The 25,761-nt window shown below is 32.6% G+C and overlaps 2 protein-coding genes across 5 annotated transcripts; one reads left to right on the top strand and one right to left on the bottom strand.

Annotated features, from left to right (window-relative positions):
• The first annotated feature begins 1,508 nt into the window (after positions 1–1,508).
• LOC137812143 (uncharacterized) lies at positions 1,509–9,802 on the top strand. Of its 3 annotated transcripts, XM_068614055.1 has the most exons (8): positions 1,697–1,815; positions 1,903–2,054; positions 3,284–3,676; positions 3,991–4,067; positions 4,173–4,209; positions 8,013–8,202; positions 8,292–8,700; positions 9,088–9,802. In XM_068614055.1, exons 3-8 carry the CDS (start codon positions 3,361–3,363, stop codon positions 9,229–9,231), a joined length of 1,173 nt encoding a protein of 390 aa, XP_068470156.1. In that variant the 5' UTR covers positions 1,697–1,815; positions 1,903–2,054; positions 3,284–3,360; the 3' UTR covers positions 9,232–9,802. The 3 variants fall into 3 exon arrangements, with proteins under 3 accessions (XP_068470154.1, XP_068470155.1, XP_068470156.1); XM_068614053.1 differs by having other exon boundaries at positions 1,509–2,054; XM_068614054.1 differs by having other exon boundaries at positions 1,681–2,074.
• A 9,990-nt stretch (positions 9,803–19,792) lies between these two features.
• On the bottom strand, positions 19,793–23,928 carry LOC137812144 (uncharacterized). Of its 2 annotated transcripts, XR_011081236.1 has the most exons (5): positions 23,512–23,928; positions 21,788–22,945; positions 20,489–21,445; positions 20,237–20,393; positions 19,793–20,115 (listed from the first exon to the last, which is right to left on the bottom strand). XR_011081236.1 is itself a non-coding variant. In XM_068614056.1 (4 exons), the coding sequence occupies exons 2-4, from the start codon at positions 22,811–22,813 to the stop codon at positions 20,355–20,357; spliced, it is 2,022 nt and encodes a 673-aa protein (XP_068470157.1). In that variant the 5' UTR covers positions 22,814–22,945; positions 23,512–23,861; the 3' UTR covers positions 20,169–20,354. The 2 variants fall into 2 exon arrangements, 1 of the variants encoding a protein (XP_068470157.1); XM_068614056.1 differs by lacking the exon at positions 19,793–20,115 and having other exon boundaries at positions 20,169–20,393; positions 23,512–23,861.
• Positions 23,929–25,761: the final 1,833 nt, after the last annotated feature.

Below are 25,761 nucleotides of genomic sequence, written 5' to 3' on the forward strand. Positions count from 1 at the left end.
AAAAAAATATAATCCTGATGTGGCCAAACGAGGCATCAATACACAGCACAAAAAGTCACTTCCCACCCACCAGTGAAAAACAAATACTTCACATCCCAGTAAAACAAAAACAGCATAGGAACATATGAAAACTGAAAGGACATATAGTATGAAAATTTATAACACTCGAGTGATATATATATTAGTAATTAGTTGTGAGAGGATAGATAAACCAGAATTGGCAATGTCACTTTTTGAGTTGTGATGTCCTGGAATTTAACAAAAACCTGGAGTAGGAAAATTGGTGTTACTAGTACTAATAATAGTAATGGTATATGGGATTGATAAAGACATCACGAAGTTAAACCACATATGGTTGCGGTATTCAACAAATTAAAAGAGTTGGGTGCATCAGAAGTCAATAAAGTTGATATAAATTTCAACTTCCCCTTCCAGCTTCTAGATTTCCTTTAGAAGAAAGCTCAATTGTCAAATATTTTGCTAACAAATCCTCTTTTTCCTACAGATTCTCTGAACAACAATAAATTACTATGTTGGTTAAAAAGTGGGATCTTAATGGTTAAATTACCTCGGCTATTGCTATGCTGAGTTGAACTGTTAGTTTATTTTGATAACAATATAATGCTTGGACTTTGGACTTTCCTTATTCAATATTGAGTAAATTGAGAAATGCCTATTGTCTTTTTCATTTCCTTTCCCGTGCATGGAAGTATTCAAAGTTGGAGTCAAGATTCCAGTCATATAGTTCATCATGCACTTAGAAAAGTAAATAACAATTGGTCAAATATTGCAATATAATGAAATGAATATTTTTCCATCAGTTACTCTTGAAAAGGCCTAAAAAATAAACTATAGTACATGTCATTGTAATATTTTCGCACACTCCCCACCAAATTTGACTGTTTATAAAACCACAAACCCATTACAACATTACTGCATTATATTAATTAAGGTTGTCCGATGTCTAATACTCTACATGATACCAAAAATTAGACGTCACATTTACACATACAAAGCAAAGAAGTCTGTGGAAACATATGTCATTTTTCAAAAAAAAAATAAGAGACATTTTAAAAATAATATATGAAGGAAGGGATTGAGAAAATGCACATTATTGAGACAGAAAAATTGTGGTATATTGAAATGGGAAAAAAGTCTTAGTTTAGGTGGGAAGAAAACGAAAGGTGGATTAAAAATGGGGTCCACAACATACATGCACCTATATTAAGAATATGGAGCTATAGCTAGCATGTTCAATTAAGCTGACAGTAATATTATTCATATATCACTCATATTTTATATTTTTGTAAGGAAGAAGGACAGAGAAAAAAAAACATATTCTTCCTTTCTATTTTCTCTGTCATGAACCTGAGGTTTAAAATAAATTTTTTTAAAAATAAAGTGTATAAAAGAACATTATTGTGTGTGTTAATTAGCATAAAAGTGAGAAGTCCCTAGCACAGGTCAAACAGTTAAGATAATCACGAGCTAGCTAGTTAGAGACAGACAGAGAGGTAGATTGATTTTTACAACTGTCAAGGGAGGGAGAGAAAAGGGTAGAGGGGAAAAAGGTAGGAATTGTCACATGATTTGCAACAGTGGAAAAGGGACCAGCAACATCTGTATCCATTATGTAGGTTTATTACAATTTAAGGAGAACAAGTAGCCTGTCCGAATATTGTTGATTCTAAATTTTCTTTTTTTCTTTCCTTTTCTTTGGTACCATAAAAGCCTATCTAATATCTTCAACTTATGACTCTAATTCTGCTGCTGAATTATATGACAACACAGCCCAAAACAAAGACCAGTTATCAAGTAATATCCTCTCTCTCCCTCTTTCCCCATCCAAACATATAGCATGATCCAATACCAAGACTAAATTCAGTTCAATCTTTCCATCAGTTGTTGGCCACACAGCTTTTCCACAGGTGGCTCAGTGAAGATATGTTTGGAATTTGGATATAAGAGCAGCTTCATATATGATCAACAGGTTTCGGAAAAGAAAGAATAGAGGGCACATCAGCATCGTGAATGGTGGTGCTTTAGGGAAAAAGGTGAAACACTCAAAATCAAAGTATTGTTTCTTTCTTTTCTTCTGTTAATTTCTTGGGCAAACCATCAAGGAATACCAGTTTATATATCCACCGTTTTCTTGGGTTTCTTTCTCCCTCTTCTTTTGTCTGGACTTAGGATCATGAATACCATTCCTTTCTCTTTGTTTCTTATGATTGTATATGAATACTATTTCTTTCTCTTTGTTTCTAGTTAATGATTATATATATAAAACCACCCCTCTAATATTACTTCCCGAAAACTATAATTTTTCATTATCTTGAAACATCTTGAAATTTATTCATACACAATCTGTTGAGGATTTCTAAATCAATCATAAGTTTTCTATTTCAAAGAAGATTTTTAAGCACACGATACTTCCTTCTGAACCGCATTTCCCTAACTAAGATGTGCTTTGTTCCTGGTGATTAGCAGTGGTTTTGAATTTATCATTCACAAGGGGCAAAACAATAACCCTTTCTCTTGATATCGTACATCTTTTCTTAATACGTCTAGAATAAGAACCTTGATTGTTATTTAAAGATACAAGTGTTGCACCTTGTCTTGTCCTAAACACCATTTTTCACATATCCTAAAACGTTTGTATAGATAAAATGTTAATTAACTCCGAATAAACAATTTCTCTCTCTGCCGCTATATCCAGGTTTTCTTTATTCACTAATATTTTTTAGTTCGTGGACATAATCATGAGTGTGTTTTCTAAATCTCCTGAACTCGTAATATATAGGAACCTTTTGAAATTTATTGTTTCAGTGATTAAATTAGAACAATATATTTCTCGGTATATTTCCTGAGTAGGAAATGACATGACCTAAAGTAAACTAAAGCGTCTGTTCATACAAATTACATATTTTTAGTAGCACTAAATTTCTTCGTCTACCCCTTCAGTTAATTCCTTTCAACTTAAATATGCAGATCTGAACTTGACACATCCTCATAAATTTTATTCACAGCTTCACGGTAGACAAGTTGGTTGCACTTTTACACTAAAATTCATGAATTTTGACCTACTACAGCTCTTTGTGCCATAACTTCTCACTGTTCACTACTTTGTGACTTTCTTTGGTACAGCTTCTTGTAATATAATAATATTATGAGTTTTAAAGCTTCGTAATTGTTGTATAGAAACTACGTACGTGTCATGTTATTGTTTATTTTGCCAACTTTGATCTGTACATTTAAATATATATTAATTTTGTGTTTATTTCAGAATGTCATTCATAATTTGTACACAATAAAGAATTGAAGTGGGAGGTGATCCTGATTCCTGAGCGACAACAAACGAATATGTCAGATGAATATGATATGAGTGATGAACAGGTTGATGACAGTTCAATGGGATCATCCCAAAAGTGCTCATCCTTTGATTTGAATGAAGAAGCTAGTAGTGAAAATAATAGCAATGCTAATGATAAGATATATGAGGAAGCTAAGGATGAAGGTACTTCAACAAATAAAAGTAGCAGCATAACAAGGGAAGGAAATAATGAACGAAGAGGTGGTGTGAGACAATATGTTAGATCAAAGATGCCTAGACTTCGTTGGACACCTGAACTTCATCTTTCTTTTGTGCATGCTGTTGAAAGGCTTGGAGGTCAAGAGAGTAAGTCATGTATATATCTATAGATATTGATAGATATATAGATATAGAGGCCAGGAAAAGCCTTATATATATATGTTATTGATAAAGATTAGATAGTTAACATGATTTAGTTAAGGTCAAGAGTGTAGTTTATATTTATTCTTCTATTTTATTCTATGTAGCTTGTCTTTGTTTACTCTTTTAATTAATGTGACATTGTTAAGATTTTTGTAAACGGGTTAGAGTAGTATTTGAATTCTTCATTAACATATTTTTACAATTAAAAAAATGATTTGACCTAAAATGTTTGGCTATCTTTGCATCAATTGGCGCAGGAGCAACACCCAAATTGGTGCTTCAGCTAATGAATGTAAGAGGACTCAGCATTGCTCATGTCAAGAGTCATTTGCAGGTAGCAACAAAATTGGGGGTTTGATAAGATTGCACTTTTTCCCTGGAAAATTATTTGATGTTTAATTGCCATAGATTATTCACAGTTATGCAATTTTCATTTTAGATGTATCGGAGCAAGAAACTAGATGAGGCCGGGCAAGGTGAGATCTATTCTAAATCTTACAAGCGTGCTAATGCAATTTAATCCTTTTTTTTTATTTATAATTTTGGGATGTGATTCATTGGCTTATACCACTTTTTTTAGTTGATATTAATATATTTATTTTTCTTATTTAAACTTTTTTACAATTTAAAGAGTGTGCGCTTTTGTATATATATCTCTCATATTTTGTTTGATACCGTATTCAAAATTCACAACTCAGACTGAAAATGCTAATCACACTTGTTCATATTAAGTTAAATAGAGGCTAGATATAGTATTTAAATTTTAAGACTAATCTTTAACTAAATAATCAATAAATATGTTGGATTAAAATATTTTTATAGTTAAATTTAAATAACTATTTTTTATCAATAAAAAAATAATATAAATAGAAAACATAAGGGAGTGCTTATAACCGTATACATAATATAACTAGTATAATTATAAAACTTAGCCTGCCTTCTTTATCTCACTCAAAATGAGGCCACCTAATTGTCTAAGGATCACAATTTTAATACAATAACAACCATTTCTCCATACAATACAGATTCTTCAAGGAATCAATAATATATCATACACTGATGTCAGAAAACACGTTGCATCCAATGTTAAGAGTTTTGTTCTTACTTCTCTTCACAACATTTTGATATTGGACTTCATAGGGACCATAAACTGCTTTTATCATTGGACTTGTTTAATGATTCATTACCCATGTCACTGCTATTCAGTAATGAGATTTCTAGAGTGATAGATTTGATGCTTCCCGTCCATATTGCATTGATGTACAACATAATTACATTGACAGGCAACACCAGGTGTAATATAGGGTGTGTGAATTCTCCTTGATATAGGAACCACCTAATTTGTATGTGAAATCATTAGATCCTCCTCGTTTATAGTAAGCTTGTGCACAATAGTTCCTCATTCAGGTATCATCAATTTACTTCCATGTCTGCACTGGAGAAAGATATGACCCATTCTAGACTATAAACCTTAAACTGATAAGCTGAAAAACGTCACTGGATTTTAGTATTGCCCTTGATACATTTTTGCTGCACACATGAATCTTCTTTCATAGACCCTCTGATCTAAATCCTATTTATAATGTTCCTTAACAATGACATCTCGGCTCATGTTGCAACCGGCTATTTAGACCACATCCATTAAGTTACTACTCGCTTTCCCCCTATCCCCCCTAATTTCTAGCTTAAGCAACCTATTTTACTGACCTGAAAGATTGAAGAGGGCAATTATACCGATCCAAGTAAGTGAAGTTCATGCAAGAATTTTGTGTTTCATCTGTATCCACGCTTGTAATTGTGTCTAAGTAAAGATTTTCTTTGAAAATTTTATACCCTACTTATTCTATTTCTGTGGCACCATATATTCTAAACAACAGAGATCCATACACTTCTCTAAAGCTAATTGCATTTTTTATTAAATTCAGGACCTGTAAAATTTTGGAGAAGAATTATAGGCTGGTTATGGTGTACATAGCTTAGACCTTTGTCACACAAATACCATTGCACATTATCTTAAAAGTAAAAAAAAAATGAGAGACATTTTCCTCCTTCAAACTACATAGAACACATAGGTCAATTGGACTAAGCTAGGATCTGATCGACACAGGTCAATTGGACTAAGCTAGCATTGGAGACTTTGCTAGGGCCTAAGAGAGGACTAGGCAGATACATGTGGAAGAAGCCCGGGCTTGGCCCTTGCTACTTAAGTTATGTAGTGCCACTGCATCCCTTTTCTGCATGTCATTTCTTTTCACTTTATCATTTGTGTTTGAAATCCGAAATCTCTAACTCTTATTTTCACTTTACCATTTTCACTTAAACCTGTTTTTTTTTTTTTAAATAATTAATTAAATTAAAAATAAAACGGATACTTCACTTCCAACCCTTATATAACCTATACATAAATTATTGATGACTCAATAGAGATTACATTAAAAAAAATTTGCTTCCCTTTTCATGAATGTTGAGCCACCTCGCAAGGCTAACAACAAAACTGCAGAATTTGTTGCATCATACCCAGCAAACATCTCATGGTCCCTCAGCTTAAATCTACTTCACCGGGGTCACAGATTGGACTTGTAGCCTCATCTTTCTCTTCATATACATTTTGTATTTCCCTTCCACCACTTCCATAAGATATGTTGTTATAAATGGGTACCATGTTTGTCCGCTTGTGGCTCCATTCGTGGTTCAAAGGTTGCCTCCATTGATCTTGGTGTGTGTATTTGTTGTAGTTTTCATTGGTTCCTATTGCATTTGGTGGTTTCCATTTCTTGCTTCTCACTATGGTCATTTTCGCTTCCCCTCTCGTTTTGCTCTCCCTCTCCTTTCGCTTGGTTCTTGGCTCATGGTTCATGGCTATTTCTCGGCTCAAATGTTGCCTCTATTGTTCTTGGTGGCTGGATTTGTTGTTGGTTGATTCGTTCTCATTTTTTTTATTAGTAAGAAAAATAAATAAATAAATAAATATGAATCATTTTAGGGGTATTCAAACTCTTTTACATTTTGGAGAGAAACTCACATCAATCCAAAACTTAACAACTGTCCAGACACAAAACTACAAAAGGAAAACCAACCCAACCAACTATTAATCCCTTATTTGGTTCTCGTGGTGTTGGTTCTTGTAGTGGTTGAGGTGCGTTAGTTCATTTTGATTCATTTTGTGTTGTTTTTTTTTGTTTCGGGTTTAAGTTGGTTATTAACTTCATGGAGCGAAAAATTTTGTGCCAACCATTAAGTTAGGGCTTAACCCTCCCTATTTACTTCTCCAACCATTAAGCTAAAGCTTTCCCTTCATTATTTGCTTCTTTGTTTAGGTTAAAAAGGGCTTGAACTTCTCTAAGTTTGACTCAGCTAGTTTCCATTTCACTTAATAGCTTCCACATCTCAGTTAACTAGCTAGGGCTTAGTCATAGAGTTTGATATATAGTAGTTTGAAAGATTTTGTGATATCTGATAATTATAATTTCTTTGTATAAGGGTTTGACCACCTTAGCCTACAACAATAATTCTAAGCTTATGCAAAAAAAAAAAAAAAATTCAGCTTTCCAATGTTCATTTTCATGAGATGCTATGTTCACCTTATTTTTCACTTAGCGTCCTTGAGGTTTTTACATATGTGTTTAACCCATACTATTTTTTACTTTTTCTTAATAGTGTGTATATCTCAATATTTCCTATTCAAACAAAATTATATTAATTTAACTCAGCATAATGTTTATATTAAGAATTCAATATTTGTTTGAAAAATATTATACTTAGAAAGACAAGTAAATATCTTAGTGAACTTAAGAAAAGTTCGTCCGATTTATTTTGGGTCTCTCTTTTCTCTCAAAAGGAGAAGTTGAATCAAACAAAGTTTTAAGGTAAATATCTTAAATAACTATTTTTAACGAAAAAATTATAATTTTATAAAAGTCAATTTTAAAATTTAATAAAAAATTATTAAATTACAATTAATTTTAGAGATAATAAATAATTAATTATTATATTATTTAAATTTAATATTATTTTATAAATAAAAAATTATTAATATTTAAAATAGTTTTTATCATTATAAAAATTAATTTAAAATCTAAAATATTCGGTAACCTGGTAGTTAATATTATATACCAATTTAAAAAATAATTTATAATTTTTTATTAATAATAAAAATTATTTTAAATATTAATTTTATTGGCCGTGTTTTTTCTCAAGCATGTTCGAGATTGTACTGTTAGTGACATTGTATTGTTATTTTAACTTTTTTACTATATATTCATCCGCATTCACTTTTCAGTATTAAGCGAAACATACAAATCAACCCATGAACTTGGTCGTATTTCTCATATGACCCATCCTCGTCAACATTTTAAGATGGGAAATGGTGGAATTATTCTAGCAAGTGATTACAGCGAGCACAGTTATTTCCATGGTCTCTTGCATCCTTCGACCCTATCACATCCACATTCAAAAGCCATCGACTCAAGGTAATTAACCATGCAAACATTTTAAGTCATTTTATTCCAGATTTTTTCCATGCTTCTGCAATTTAATCCAATCTGCAATCTTACACCAGGCACCAAAAATGGTACTTCAATAATCATCAACCTTTTAGAAAACCAAGTTACTCTAGCAACGAAGTTGCCTCAGCAGCCTTACAACCGCAAGCAAGATCAATGTCTTCAAACCAAATGGATGCTACCAGCATTGTACCCATGAGACCAAGCCAGTTTCTTGAAGGGAAAAGATGGCCTCCATTAGAAATTATGAACAATCACCCCTGGAAGAAAAGGTTACCTTCTAATACTGAGTCACAATCTGTGTTACTTCATCAATTTGGCACCACTACTCCAGCATCTCTTAGACCAAGTGACTTGAACTTCGCAAACAAAACAAGAATCAGGGAACATATATCTAACTCTGATGAGCATCGCAGCTATTCGAACAGTTCCAAGCTAGAATTTGAACCTCCATTTCGGATTAAGGTAAGGCTTAAGAAAATAAGATTGTTGTTATTTTCTTGGATTAGATATATTTTATTCCTTGAAAAAAAATTATTTAAATTTTTAATCTTTATATTTAATACTATTAGTGATTTTTTAATTTTTTCAAGGATAAAAACTTGTTTTTATCATTTTTTTAAAATTTATGAACTAAAAATAGTAAGATAAAATTTAACTATAAAATTTAAAAAAATCTGTCACTAAAATTTAGTAAAAGGATATTTTTCGTTACTAAATTTGTTTTCTAATTCATTAAATTTTTAGTAATTAGATATAAGAAAAAAAATTGCGTACTTTCATGAACTATATACAAAACTATTATTTTTACCTTTTTCCACCTTTGATAGAACTTGTTTACATCAAATGCAGTCGAATCAAGAAAAAATGCAGAAAGAGAAGCAGTGGATGCCTGATTTGCGACTGAGTTTAAGTCAGAGAGATGGCAACAATGATGAGAAGACGGATCATTGCAGAGAAACCCAAGAAATCAACACGAAACTTTCACTTTCCTAGAATCTATAGCCATGTCAATGTATAATGCAAATACCACAGCCTAGCCATTCATATATATAGTCTGAGTGAAGATATATATATCGATACTAAAACAAAATTACACAATTATATATCGCTACAACACTAAATTGTGGGCTGGCCAGTACATAGGGTTTCTCCTCACACCCAAAAAAAACAATAAAAAATGGGATTTGAGTGTAAAATGAATATGGTGGTCGTGATTATGAGTGAGTTTGCAAGAGAGAATTTTCTTGTGCAAGAGTGAAGAAAATAACAAATATTGCAACATGTTCTTGCTTAACCTTTAGTGAGTACATGCATTGGATAAGTTTAGTTCAACAAGAATATGGCGATCAGGTGTTATGGCAAGAGCTAGCTACACCTACAGAGAAGAAGATTTAAGTAGGAAAATGCATGGATTTAAGTTTTGAAATTGAGTTTCACACAGGCTGAGTTTTATGATGAGAGTGGAATTTTTTTCTTGTGCATTTGTGTTTTTGGTTTGTTGAACACTGTGTAGTATTCTTTTGAGGGTGAATATTACTGTGCAGTTGAAATTAAGTTTTAAGAAGATTTTTGTATTTTCAATAGTCAACCACACTCATATATTCATTTTCCACGAGCATACTCAAACCTACGGTCAAGTAATGCAATTCAGTGCAACGAAACATGTCTAAAGAGTACATTTATATTTACATTTAAAGTGATTAATCTTGACTTTGTTACACCACTATAATTTAGAATAAATTTACTCTTTTGAATGAGATTTATCCAATTAGAATTAATTGAATATTAATTGAGATTGTTGGCTAAAGTTACATTTTAAACATATTTTTTCATTTTTTTTTCTAATTATCTAGAGAGATATGACCTTTCAATTAAAGTATTTTGAAGTTTAGAAATTTATGCTCAAAGGATAGCCACTTTCGCTAGACAAAACGATGTTGAGACCTTGAACGATCTAGATAGTTTGCTAAGTTCCTAAACATATTTTTGACCAACTAGACGGTCTGGTAAGCATTTATGCATTTTTCTTTTGTTTTTAACCTCCTTACAAGTCTTCAAAAGATAAAAATCATTATTGTATTTACCTTAGAGGATAAAGGAGCTTTGGAATCCTTTTAGGAATAGATTCTTGAACAAGTGTGAGCAAACAAATCTTTACTGAAAAAGAAAATAAAGACGGAAAAGTATGCCAAAGAAAAGAATGAAAAAAATGAAAGAAAAACACATATAAGAATGCTTTTTATGACTAAGATGTTATGAGTTTTTTCTCACACAAAAATAATTAATGTAAATTGTAACATGTTAACCTCTATTTCCTTACTCTCCACCTTCACTCGTCAAATAGTTTTCTTTTGATTGTCTATCTCATTTTTTTATTAGCAACTAATTAATGAATTAAAAAGGGGACACTTTAAGAGTATCTTAACTCTTATACAAGAATTAAGATAACCTCTGCATCTCGCCTCCTAACTTACAATTTCTATGAAATCATTACAACATCAATATGATTAGCAGGAGGCAAACAAAACTAGAAGTAAAGAAGATCTCTTTTAAGTACTATCATTTAATGGTTATTCTAGATAAAAGTCTCTAGAAAAACACATATAAGAATGCTTTTTATGACTAAGATGTTATGAGTTTTTTCTCACACAAAAATAATTAATGTAATTGTAACATGTTAACCTCTATTTCCTTACTCTCCACCTTCACTCATCAAATAGTTTTCTTTTGATTGTCTATCTCATTTTTTTATTAGCAACTAATTAATGAATTAAAAGGGACACTTTAAGAGTATCTTAATTCTTATACAAGAATATAAGAATTAAGATAACCTCTGCATCTCGCCTCCTAACTTACAATTTCTATGAAATCATTACAACATCAATATGATTAGGAGAGGCAAACAAAACTAGAAGTAAAGAAGATTTCTTTTAAGTACTATCATTTAATGGTTATTCTAGATAAAAATCAATAAAGGCGCTTTAGATTATTCCAAAACGCCTGCCAAAACCTTTACTTACTTTTGCTCCCAAAGAATTCATTTGGCTCCCACCTTCTTCTACCACTACTAATCCTTCTATCATAATAAGAAACAAGAATGGAGTTACGAATCTCCTTATCTTAAACATTTTTATGTTGGAATTCCTGTATTAAACTCTCATTTATTTAGACCGTGAGATTGTAGATGATTCTAGATACCTTTTAATCTCATTCATTACAAAAAAAAACCTAGTTTTTATATAATGGAATATAAAAAAAACCCTTTCCTTATTTATCGTTTCCCTTGTATATTTTCTCTTCTCAGATCGTCCTAGACCATCTAACGTTTATACAAAGTATTATCATTGTTGACCCTCTTTTCTCCCTTTCTATTGCCTCTTTTTTGTTGCACAAACCCTTTCTTTCAAATTTTCTATAATCTTAATTATCTTCCCCGCATTCCTATATACATAATGCCTATGGCTCTTGCTAGGTTCCAAATTCTAAGGCTTCATCATACTCATTTCTTAGCCAAAACAGTTTATTACAAAAAAAATTATAGTTGAATCAGTTATATAGGGAATGCAATTTTTTACCTTGGCTTTCTCCTTTCCAACGTGTTTGTCGTTAAGACCGTGTTAAGGCTTTTCGGATGATTACATGATTCCCCTCCCCTGCTACTGCTTTGTTGTGTTCCCATTTCCATAACCTTCATGTTCTTCCCATCTACTTGTTGGGAATCTTCTTTGTGATTTCCATTATGTCGTCGTTTCATTGTTTGCCCTAGGTTTTCCGGTCTCTAACTTACGATTGGAATAATGCTCCCCGAGGCCACTACACTCACTGGAGTAATCTAGAAGGGCTCCCATCATCATTCGAAATTGAGCTTGAATAAAGATTTGTACATTGACCTAATCCCTTCACCCTTGTAATTCACTTGAATCTTTTGCAACTGAACCTTGTCCTTGACCCATTCTGTGATACCAATACAATTTTGAAAAGTCTGAGCAACCTCAGATAGAGAAACTACCGTTTGGGTTTTCTTCTGTATCTCTCCCATACAATCTTATTCGTCGGTGTTGATGTTTGCGACCATGGAATTATGGATTCGAAAATGCTTAAAACCAGCCTCATTGTCTCCATTTAAGAGAACTTCTTATCCCCTATATACCTTATCCTAATGAAACTAAGCCCGCCTAATATAAAATGCTCCTTTATCATGTCCAAATTGTTAGCATTGTGCAATTTTCCCACCATACTTTCCTTCTTCCATTTCTTGATCTCTTCCTCCACCTTAAACTCCAAATCATTCCATCTAAGCTCAGTTGAGTCATGGCAGTGCATTTCATTGTGACTTCTGCAATGTTGCTCCCGTCTCACCCACTTCATAGTTTTCTTTTAGCTCTGTTACTATCTTCCATCTTTTTGGTATACTCCTTTTGAACTTCGTTCCTATTGCATCTTCCTATTCTCAATCCTTACATAGTTTAAACCTTTTTTTTCTAAAGTAATCTAATTTTCAACCTCCGTGACAAAACCAAGTCGTTGACCCCTGCCATTGAGTTTCATAACCATGAAAATGTCCACTACTTTTTCTCACTTATGAAAAATCCTCCCTAGATCTAGTCCGCCAAAATTCACAGGAAAATGAGTGTAGAAAAATGGCGTTTCCTGGTATCGGTTAGCTCCCTAACTCCATTCCCTACCATATTCCCAGCGATTCCAAAATCGTTTCCTTGAAAACATTCCATTAGTTCACCGATGAACCTAATGTGCTCTTTATGAAACTATAGTGCCCGGTCATTGATTAAACATTTTCAAGTCATTAGATTATAAATAAAATTATTTTCTCACATCTTATCACTACAAGAAAAACAACATTTAGCTGCAAAGAAAAGTGACGGCCCACTTGTGGACACTAAATAGTGTCCGCTTAACCTTCACAATTAAAGAAAAAAATAATAATAATAAAATTGAAGGTTTGGCTGACGCTATGCCTACTTAAATTTGAAGGCTTAACCCACACTATCTCTACACTATCTTATTTTAAATTTTTGAAGGTTTAGCCCCCGCTATAATTTTAAATTTAAATTTAAATTGAAAGTCAAAATACCCAACCATGGTTTCATTTTTGGGGGCTTAAACTCATTCAAAAGCTTAAGCATTTGAGCAACTTAGTAGTGGAGCATTTGAGCATTTGGAACGTGATTGAGCAGTGGAGCATTTGAGCATTTGGTACGTGATTGAACGTGACCGTGAACGTGATTGAGCAGTGGATCGTGAGCATTTGAGCGAGTGCGATTGAGCGATGGAGTGAGAACGACGGAGCGAGAGCGATGTGTTGAAGATGGTTGCTGCCCCTTCAAGATTGTGTTTGATGAAGACCTATATGTAGTGTTTGATGAAGTCTTATATGTACTTTTCATGTAATTTTGCTTTGCTTTAAGTATGTCTTAGTTAGTGCTTAGAGGTAGTCTAAGAGTGGCTTTTTGCTGAGTAACTCACCTCATAACCACTGGCCATGTGATAAGAACAAGCATAAGTTTTCTTAAACGGTTTTTCACATGTTTTACACAAAAACACGTTTACTGCATAAAAATAAATCTGTTCTTTTCTAAATAAACAGATTCATTTTTTCACTGATGCCTTGGCTAAAGTCTTGTAAAAATTAGATTTTGTGCATCAGGTATTTTGACTAAGTCTTCTTCTTTTCAAAACGACTGAGTTTCAAATAGTTAAACTTTCTCTGTTTTCGTTTTGAAAAATAAATCTGTTCATCTGTAAATGAATAGATTCTTTTTGCCTCTGGTGCCATATCAAGCTTAAACGTTTTTCAGTTTTATCTCAGCACCAGAATGGTTGACTAAGTCTCCTCACTTAACAAATTCTCTAACTGCTTTTGAAAATAAATCAGTTCATTTTATTTTCAATCTGTTCATTTTATAACAACTTTAACTGTTTTTCAAAATTCTGTTATAAGCTGGCTTTCTATAAAATGCAAACTTGTTTTCTGAGTTTAACAACGATTAAAACAGTTCATACATTTGCAAAAAACAAGTTTTGACAGCAGAGAGTTAAGTGTTTTCAAGGATTAGCATTTGTTCTTCAAAGATTTCAAAAATCACAAAGTGCTTGTTCTTGGTTTGGTTCCAAAAGCTTGGTGTGAGGTGCAGCTACTGTTCTAGCAATCTTGCCTACTGGTTTAAGGCAAATCTGTGTATCCTCAATCAGGTGTAGTCGTTTCACATCTCTTTCTTGTAATAGTTTGGTTGAACACTCTTCTTGATAGGTGTTCTTGAAGAGTGGGTGTGTGTATGCTGAAATAGGTTTTTTCAGCAAGAGTACCTAAGTTCTTGTAGGTTTCAAGAACAGTGGGAATTGTACTTGGTTGTACTGTGTGTTAGTGATTTCCACCTGTTGTTGGTGAAGACTGGATGTAGCTCAGGTTGAGTGAACCAGTATAATTGCTTGTGTTCATTCTCTCTCTCTCTCTCTGCAATTTCGTTTCTGCACAATTGATAAAACAGCAAAGAAATAAATTTGTTCAATTGAAAATAAATCTGTTCTTTCTGGGCACTGAGCAAACTGTTCTTGATTTCTGAAAAAGGTGTTTGAATCTGATAAGAACATATATAATCTGCTAAAAACCATTGGAACAGATTGACTGTGATAAGTTGTTCAAGAAACTGTCAAAGCTATTAATTGAACCTTAAACAATTGCTCAAAGTTGAAGCTTGCTGTTCTGTGATTCATTGTTCTTAATTTCTGGAAATTGCTTGACATCAAGAAGAACACTCATAGTCTGTTAAAAGCAACTGGAACAGCTTGTTTGCAAAGGTCACTCAATTAATTAGCTTGCTATCAATTGAACCTTAATCACGTGCTTGAAATTGAAGCTTGCTGTTTTGTGTTTCACTGTTTTTCAAATCTGATATCTGTGTGTGTGCTGCTGGAAATTCTCACTGCATAACCTTGTGATTAACCTTGCTGAATTAAAAGCGTTTCAAACAAAAACAGTGCTGAAATAAATCTGTTCATTTTCACATAAATCGATTTATTTTCTGTAAAACTGTGTTAAACACTGTTTCTGCGAGAAAGTTTTAAAAGGTCAATTCACCCCCCCTCTTGAACTTTGGCACTATTAAACCCAACACGATGGAGCGAGAGCAATGGAGCGAGAGTGATTGAGCGAGCGAGAGCGATTGAGCGATTGTACTCACAGTGAGTTTCCCTTCTCCTTTCTTAATCTTTCGCAGTAACCCTAACTTCTCGATTTCAGATTGTGTTTGCTGATAATATCCGATGATTGTTGCTAGAAGTCTCGGGGCAACGCTTGTGATACCTGACATCAGAGGAAACCAACCTGGTGATAGAATTTTATTTTGTGTTTGATGTTGCATCCTGTGTTTGAAGTTGAATAAGATTAGGCTAGGTTTCACAAATGTCCATAGCTTCCAACCCATATCCACTAGGATACTAAGGAGCCACTTGCTTCTCATTCTCATAACCCTGCTCTCCACTGTATCCTTCACCAAACCCACTTCCAACACCAAACTCAACATAGAAATCATCTTCATGGTCACTTTCCTCGGTCACTTCCAAAAAATAAAAGAACCTTGGCTTCTCCAAAAGCGCATTCTTCATGATGGAAAATAAAATAGAAGAAAGAGTAGAAAAAAAAAGGAACAGAAAGTACAACTGCATTGTTCTGTAGTTTTCATTTTGTGAGCCTTTTATCTGCTCTTTAGTGCTCAAGAACCTAAGGTATTTTGTAATAGTGACAACACTAGAGTTTTCTTTTTCAAATTTCTAATAGCATCTAACTTGTTGTTTTGGGTATTTTTTACCATTAATTTCAAAGTTATTGTTATTAATATTGTTATTAATTTCAAAGTTATTGTTATTAACTTGTTGATTACAATACAAACATCAATGGTTTACTAACTAAGCTATAGTGCAGAAGCAGTGTTAGCAAAAAAACCAGTATGTCCACTTCAATAATGGTTATCCTTGATGAATTGGGAAAGTTGTTTGAACTTTGAAACAAATATTGTGTATATACCTACTAATATGCCTTCTGAAGTTCTATTATGCACCCTAAGACAGGTATTAGGAGATTTGTTATGTCTAATAGCTGCTTAGTTTTTCATTTCCATGCTGTTTTTTCAAGGTGACAAAACCTGTTGGAGTCGTGGAAGCTGATTTAAAATCAAAGACCGAGCAAAGGATAAAGAATGTCAACAAGTCAGAAATAGAATTATGCAAGGATAAAAACAAAATTGAGGTAAGCCAATCTATTTCTTTTGACAACGAATAGTATATATATTTGTTTTTTCTTTTAAATTTTCTATAGGAAGAGTACTAGATAAGACATGACAGTTATGTTGGGACAAGTCTGGTTATATTGCTGATCTGTGATTAGTATTTAACTGCTTGGAAGAAGTTTTTCTTTGATAATTTATATTTGTTTATGCAGTGAACTATATTTACAGGACATCCGAGGAAATGATGTGAGTCTGAATGATTTCACTGGGAAGGTTATACTGATTGTGAATGTTGTCTCACAATGGTAACCTACTGTGTGTGTTCAGAAAGCTTAGGACTTGTGATGTTACCTCCATTGCATATATGCCACATCTTTAGGACTTCCAACATAAACTTTTTGCTTAATCATCATTCAAATTAACAAAGTGAAGTGAATTTTCCAACAACTCCCAGTCTTTGCTCACTTTCCTTTCGATAAGAAAAGTTTGGTGTGCAGAAAGCTTCTTTGTCAAAGTTAAGTTTATTTAAATAAAATAGTTCATTCATATCTTCCAACTTCTTCTATTTAAGTATGTGATCACAGACTCAATCTTTAGTTCTTGACTTGAAGTCAAGAATATCAGAATCCACACAAAAAGAAAGTTCAAAAACAAAAAGCACTTTATTTTATTTATTCTTATTCTAAAAACTGACAAACGTATTAAGAAATGTCTAGAAAAATACTAGTTACAGAATATTTAATATATTTTCTCATGATCATAAGCGCATTCAATATTTTTTAATAAATTTTAGTTATTTGAAGGTTATTTGTTAATGAATATTTTAAACACATTACTAAATAAGAAATATTTAATATATTAAATACTTTTAATTGTTTTAATAATTTGTGTTAAACGTTATTTCATGCAGAGATATCTACAAGAGGACAAGTAGTGTTGCTGGGAATGATCCTTCACTTGCGGAGTCTCCAAATGAGGACAAGTAGTGTTTTGATGGTATATAAACTAACCAATGGCTAATTCTTTCACTTTTTATTTATGCAAAACCATGAGTATATATAGTGGGTTTTATTTTTGCGTTGATAAATACACATTATATACTTTGGGATACACATTGCTGGAAAGGTCATGTTTGAGATACAAATTGTTATTGTGTTACTCTAACCCAAAAGTATTTCAATTTCCTATGGATACGTGCATTCTACCAAATATAACAAATCAAAAGGTGCTCTTTGTTTCCACGATTAAGCCACTCAACATTTTTCTTTTTTTTTGGATTTTCTCAATACTATGCATGTAATTCAAATTATACCTTCACTAATGTTTGAGGGAAAATCATATTTTAACCAGGATATGTTTCTAGGATGTCAACTCATTTTTAGTTTTTTTCTACTTGAATAGTTCGTTTCACTTTATTGATAGTTTTTGAAATGTTAACTTCTAATTTTTAAAATGGTTTAATAAAAAATAAATAAAAGGAATTACTGATAATTTTTTATAAAGAAAATAGTAAGCAACTAGTTTTACATTAAAAAAAATATAATAACACTTATATGTTATTTAAACAATAATTAATTTTTCCTAAGAGAAAATATTATTTTTTATAAAAAACAAAATAAAAGTTAGTGTGATTAAAGTTGTCAGATGAAAAAGAATTTTATATTTTAAAATATTACTCTAAAGTCCAAAAACCTGTGTAGGCTAAGTTGTTTCAAAATTGTGTGGTTGCTACGTATACTTCAAAATTGTGTGGGTTAAGTGTAGGCTAAGCCCCCGCTTTTATAATTTTTGTGTGACCATGCGAAGGCTTGTGTGTAGGCTAAACCCCGCTTTTATAATTTTTGTGTAACCAATGTGAAGGTTTGTGTGTAGGCTAAGCCCCGCTTAGACTATAAATATATTTTTTACGTGACCAATGCTAAGGCTAAGCTCACGGTTGGATAAAAATTGTGTGGCCCATGAGTAAGCTTAGCCCACGCTTTTTTTAATAAATAATATAAAATGTGGGCAAAATGTAGGTTAGGCCTATGCAAAAATGTGTCCAACCCAACCCCCACTATTTTACGTCGAACATATTAACTGCCACATTTAAGTTGATGTTAAGCCTACGCTAATTACACTTTTCGTCCGTTTACTGCACCTATTGTCCGTTTTTTGCCCATGCTAAAAAGGATATTTCTTGTAGTGTATTATGTACCAAATATAAAGAAAAAACATGTGTTTGTGTATTAAATATTAAATACTTATAAAGGATTTATATATAAATAGTTGAACTTTTTAAATAACCATTTACATAAACATTTTTATTAGGAATTATCAACGGACACTTTTTTTAATCATTTTTATTAGGTATTTAATCATTTCTTTAAAAATAAAACATACACATACATACTTTTTTACAACCTTCTACTTTCATATTTTTTTAAATGTAAAAAGATTTCGGAAAACAAACACCCATTTAAAAAGAGTCTCTAAAAACTCCAAAACGAAAATTTATACCTCGCATGACCTCGCAACACCTATGAGTATGTTTTATACTGGCATGGCCTCTCTTGACTTCAAAATTTATGTATACTGACGACATTCCAACATACATATGTGTGCTTTTATGTGATGTTTTTATGCTGACCATTCATGTTAATTGGGGAAGTTGCTTAGACAAAAAAGTCAACAAAGTTTAATGTTTTTCTAGAAATATTATTATGAAAGTCAAAGAAATGACTTCCTGTTTTCAAAAGCTAAATAATGTGTCTTATCTCAATGACCAATGAAACATTTTGATTTATATGTTTATTGTAGCATTATACCGTTCAAATTTCGTCCACCACTATAAGTTTATGTAATAATCAGTAAATTATCTGTCTTGCATCTAATGGTGTCTATCATCATAAACATTAACCATCATTAAAAAATATGTTAGAAATGATCTGTAATTGACTAGTTGAGTGCCATTTCTTTTCTGTATAAAAATATCCTTGTAGTAATCTTTTCAATGAATGAATTAGTTTTGCCTTTTAACAATTTAATAGAACTTGAATTGCGTCCTTCAATTTACGTAACATTGAAGTAATCCAGGGCCAATATATTAGATAATAAATGAAGACAGCGATTATAAAGAGATGTGATTTGCCTTGTTGAAGTGATAGGCTACTATAGCAGCATCATGAAGAGCCTATTATGAAGCTTTATATTTTGACCCTAGAAAAGTTGCTTGTGACATTTGTATAAACCCACCCTAAATCAGAATTACTTTGATTTTCATACTTGGACATAAGTTTATGAAATTGAAAGAAAAGACAGATTAAATGTTAGAAAATTTTGCATGAAATATTGTATGTAAAGAAGAAACAATATAATATGAATAACAGCAATTACTAATATAGTTTATATATATACATTCCCATATATAAAGTACCGATACTTTAAGATTAGCTGCAGATAAAAAAAGCAAAGGTTCGTTGGTCTGAGCAAGCTGTCGGGAAGTACCACAAGGAAGACACTATATAGCTGTGAGACTGCACCTCTGGAGGTAGTTTATCAAATTTTGGATCCACCTAAAGTACCACTAGTCCAAAGAAGCTTTGTTTGCTTTTATTGATCACCAAAAATTATATTCATTTCTCTATGTAAAATACTGATATCAAGAAAATGGAAAAGGTGTGAGGAATCAAGTTTAAGAAGTCAACAAATATAAACAAAATTCAATAGAAAATGAAAAGTAAGATATGAAAGTTTACAAGAGGCCAAAATCTAACCTATGCTGTCATGACAACAAGGAATAGGAGGAGGAGAACTATATCCCACGAGGCTGAAAAAATAAAGATCATAAAAAGCTTTGGATCATAACATGGTATAAACGCTAGCGTTCCATGTCTAAGATTTCGAATGCCGAGACCTATACACGACTAGTTCCTGTATAGAAAAGTTAAATGTGAGTTTTCATCCTTTGTGTAACTTAACCATCGATTAATGCCAAAGAACAAGGCTATAGGGATTAATGAGGTTACCTTAGAACAGCTTACTTGATCATGATTCACGTTCGAAGATTTCACTATTGTTTCCCACTTAGTATAGCTTGATGCTCTACTAAAACCCTGTCTTTTAGCCTTGGATAGTGTACCTTGATTCGAATGTGGGAATGAATTCTTAGAAGGAACTAGAGGCAGGGCACGACAAAGCCAGGACTCAGAAGGTGACTTTGGCAATGGTGGGGCAAGAGGAAGCAGAACATATTCCGTGCCAACTTTTCCTTGATCATCAACTACGACAATCTTCTGGTTGTTGATCTCTGCATCTTTGTCAAATGAACTTGGCACAATTTGCAAAGACGCGGATTCTTGATTAATTTCTTGATCAGTTGTCATTTTTTCAGCTTTATCTTCTTTGGACATGAGATATAGCATGCCAGGTAAAGTTGAAGAATCGGCATCCGAAGAATTCAACTTTTGAGAACCCAAATTCTCGTCCAAAGCTTGTAGGTGTTTCATATCCCGAAAAGAATCTAGTAAGGAATTTCTTTCTTTTCCTACCACTGTTCCGCTTCCTAATGAACGTGAACTAGAGCATGATGATTTTACAGTACTCGCAGTGTCTATGTACAGTGTCTTTTCAACAGTAAGGCTCCCAGAACTTGAGCTTCTTTTGGCTCCTTGTGATAGCATCTCTTGAATACGTGCAGATCCTCTGCTAGGGAATTTCAATTTGCCAGAAAGATTATTGTCAGCTTGTTTGGAATCCCCAAGCGACTTTGCTCCAGGAAAGAGAGGTTGAGGTTTACTTGGAAAAGGAGATATGCCAGCAGCAGCAGCTCTTGAACGACGAAAGGGAGAGAGCCTACCCAGCTGCTTCATTTCACCAGAGTAAGTATATCTGCTTGATTCACTAGTCCATTTTTTCCTTAGATCCTTCTTGTCTGGTGATGCAGCTCTAGAGCTTGATTTCCTCATATTAATAGCATCCCAAGCCTGTTGAAAAAGTTAATGATTCATAAATGACTTGAAGTCATGATTGGTGTAATTGTGTTGAAGTCATCGTTGACAAAACCCGATTTACAGAAGGAGGGTAAAGGGGGGGAATGGATCTTCTAATATTGAATTTTCATGAACCTGTCTTGTGACGTAGTGTCAATCTCTCTTCATAGGAATTAAACAGATGGAATCTTATCGATATTTGTGAATATTTATGGGGAGAAATAGACACAGATTTCACATGGTTTCGTCATGATAGAATTCATTCCTGGGTACAATGGACTACAGAAGGGTGCAATGCAATGCATGAATAGAATATAAGTGTTATATAGTTCATACCTTCTTTATAACTGGAGCTGGTCCGTGAGAGCGAATATGAGAACTTTTATCAGGTTTTCCAACCTCATAGGCAGAATACAATGACAACTGATTCCCTATTTTTGTTTCAGTCACTGGATTTAGTATGCACAATGAATTTCTAACACATAAGCGAGGAAGCAATCCGCAACCTTTAGCTGAAATATTTGCATAATCATTAGTTTCATCTCCACTTTCCTCTTCTTCATCTTCTTGACATTGACCATTATATGGTACAATGTCAGTGATATGTCTATTAACAAATGATTTCTTTTGCTCAGGAACCAATTTGATGAATTCCCTAGGTTGTTCTGCAAGAACAGATTGTTTTCTAGAAGAAATATATTGAGGAGGCTGGATAGTCATAGCCTTTGCTGCATGTAAAAACCGGCTCATCATGAAATCTTGAGCTTGTTTATCAGTAGAAGAGGCTCCACACATATTTGCATCCGAATTATTTAAGCCGCTAACACCACTTACACTACAATTCATGGACAATGGTTCTGTAGGTGACAGTGTTTCAAGGGCATCAGAAAAAACATCACCATCATAATCATACTCGTCGTTCTCTTCCACCTTTTCTATTTTCTCATCTTTGTGTTCTCCGTCATAGTCTATTTTCTCACTAAAAGAATTTGATGTGGTTGGGGATCTAAAGCTACTTGCAACATTAGCGTCCTTTTCCAGTAGCTGTTTGGCATGATTTGTGGACTTTCCAGGGGGAAGAGTTGGGGTTGGGGTAACTGAAGCCTGTACACGAGGTTGAGGTTCAGATCCATCATAATCCTTCGGCCTTCCAGGGATATGCTCCCAATTGAAAGGCACTGCAACAGGGTCTGTTACCTGATCCAAAGTGGTGTCTGAATTACAGTGTGGAAGTGTTTGTGGCTTCTCTAGTATCCTTCTTGTTTCAGTTAAGGATGGAGGTGGACCAAAAGAGCGTCTCACCGACATAAGAGGAGCATCAATGTTCAACTTCCTTTCATCCATCATGTTCCACACCAACATCAACTGAATGAACTCTTTCTTTTATGCAGTCACTCTCATTAGTAAGTTCAAGAATCAAGGGAATATCAAATGCTACTAATTTCAGCATAAAAAGGATAGGATATCAAAATCCTTCTATTCAATCAAGAAACTCTGAAAAATAGAAGATGGAAGAACCAGATCATTACATTTTAAATTACAATTTAAACAGTAAATTCTCTGCTTCAAATTCCAATTCAACAGGAGTTAAATCGAGACCAGAGGAGCACAGTGATGCAACCAGTAAGAAAAATTTAAACCAAAATGAACTCACGACAACAGCTACAGATAACTCAAATAACTTTCCATCTTCTCAGCCTTTAACCATAGAGAAAAATTATTGAGCGAGTGAGACGGGAAAAGCAAACATTCGGCTGATTCTAGTTATATAAGTTTTTATATTTGTTGCTTAGGAAACCAAAGACTCAAGCATACGACAGTAAAATTCCTATAAAAGCCAGACTTTCCTCTTCTCAATAAGCCAAATATACAAATATTTAACAATTGCAAGTCTTCAAAAACAACAGAGGCAACTAAATATGGTAAATAAGCTAAAAAGACAAAGCAAGAGAAGCTTCATGGATCATCATATCATAACAAGCTTAGCTTAAGGTCCCACTAGAGTAATAATTGAAGTGCAATAGAAAAGAAGAGAAAAAGCAATGAAGAAAAGATGATACCTATTTAATAACAGCATGAAACATGGGATATGGTCATCCCTGGAATTTGCAGTGGAAGCCAAATTGAAGAAAGTGTCTGTAGTGTGTGTTTTTTGTCATGGTCATGTGGCATTATGCATCTGAATTGGCCATATAAAACTCAAGAAATGGATAGCAGGGAATCGTCAAATAAGTAGTGAGTGAACATCACTTGGTGAGAGAGTTCAGTCCAGGAAAGATGAAATGAGTGAGTGAGTGAGAAAGTGGGGGGAATGAGTAAGCACAAAGGAAAGCAGAGATAAAGACAGAAAGATTGGGTATTTGTTGTTCTTTTGCTTTCTGCGTAATTTCGGATTTTACAATGTGTCTGCAAGATAACGTTACAGAATGGACTAAATATTCCACTTCAATGCTATTACACTTTTTTTTCACTGTGATGGACTGCTGCTCAAACCACGCGCTTCCTTTTTCTACTACATTCTTTCTGTTTCCTCATTTGCAATTTCATTTTTATTTTCTGTAAACAAGTTTTTCCATATCGCTTTCATGCAACACACTACTCATGGCTTCAACGTTAAGCTGAAGAATCCCCTAAAGTATATTTATTTTAAAAATCAATGATTAGGCATTGTATAATTTCAAATATATCATAATTTTATTAGAAAAAATATATATTTCCCTTTTATCCTACCACTTTAAGTATTCCATCATACTTGCTATCTATATTTGGCAATTTGAATCATAGAAATTTGGTAAAGACGGTAAGGATAAATCACACCTTAATTGTAAAAATAATAAATTTTCATCATGTAATTGTGCTTATTCTCTTTTCTGCTAATTTAAGTAACTAATTAGCGGTTTTTTTAATATTATGTTCGTTTATTAATAATTTTGAAGTGGTCTGCTTCTTACTACTAATTAATATGTACTTGGTGAATATTGTCAAAACTAATTAATTATTGAATAAAGATCTTATCAATTATATTCCTTCCATTTAAAAATAAGCTATATATTTAAATGCACAAAATAAAATATTATATTTTTTGTGAAGTAAGGAGGGTTTGGTTTAATGGATGACACTAATTCCTATATGTAACGTATAAATTAAGAAGCAGAACTATTAATTTATTAATGTATAAGTTACTTGTCCTTAATAACTCTCCCGGCCTTTGTTTAGATGATAGAGAAAAGAGGAGAAAAGAATAGAAGAGAAAGAGAGAGAAAGACACTCAAGAGTGAGATTATTTGAATTAAGAAGAAGAAAATAAAAAGTAAAAAAAGAAATTAATGAAAAATTATTGTTGTTTTGATTGATATAATAGAAAAAAATTGCATATATATAAAAATTATTTTTTGAAATAATTTGATAAGAAAATAATTTTAAAAATATAAATCTAAATTAAAATAAAAGACTACTCTAAAATTTTACTAAATAACAAATTATATTTCAAAAATATTAAAATAAATTAATTTATAAAATATCAACATTTAAATTAATAAATTTATTTTAACATTTTATTTATTTATTTATTTTATTATAATAATATTCTAAATATAATTATCTTAAAAAATAATATATTGTATTAAAATATAATCGAAAAATTTAACTTATATACACACACTTTCTCTTCGGAATGAAACAACAATTTAAATAAATATATTACAGTTAAGTCTTTTTTTAGAAATCTACTTAGAGAAGTCAAAATCCAATGAGCAAAAAATTATTAATTTCTTTTTGTTGAGCGAAATTTGGCAAAAATAATTCTATCAACTCTGTTTCTATTCCATTGGCCACCTTTAAATAAGCTAAGTAGTTTATGAAGAAAAAAAAGTTGCTTTCCAAACTCAACATTTTCAGCTGCTACTTCCTGCACCCCCATGTGTTCTTCAGCTACCCCCATAATAAATTTAAAAATACTGTTTTGTCCTTCAGTAAAAAATTTAAAATAAAAAACTCTAAACACTTTTTACCTTTCTCTCTCTGACTCTCTTCTCTCACCCGCGGCACTCTTGCAACCTGGCGCACCACTAACCGAGAGCCCATTTGTGATGGTTCTTGTTAGATTTTCAAAGGTTTTGGTCTTATATCATAAACATACTCTGCATCTTTCATCCATTCAAGACCTTCTATTCCATACTTGTTTTTCATGGACCCAAAATGTATTTAATAACATAAAAAATCTTTTGAATTGGATAATCAGAAACTACTACTTGTCAAATAAATATTTTGGATTATATAATTTAAAAGTAATTAATCAATATTTTTGTTTT

Source organism: Phaseolus vulgaris, chromosome 2 (genome assembly GCF_000499845.2).
Source record: "Phaseolus vulgaris cultivar G19833 chromosome 2, P. vulgaris v2.0, whole genome shotgun sequence".
NCBI classification, from domain to species: Eukaryota; Viridiplantae; Streptophyta; class Magnoliopsida; order Fabales; family Fabaceae; genus Phaseolus; species Phaseolus vulgaris.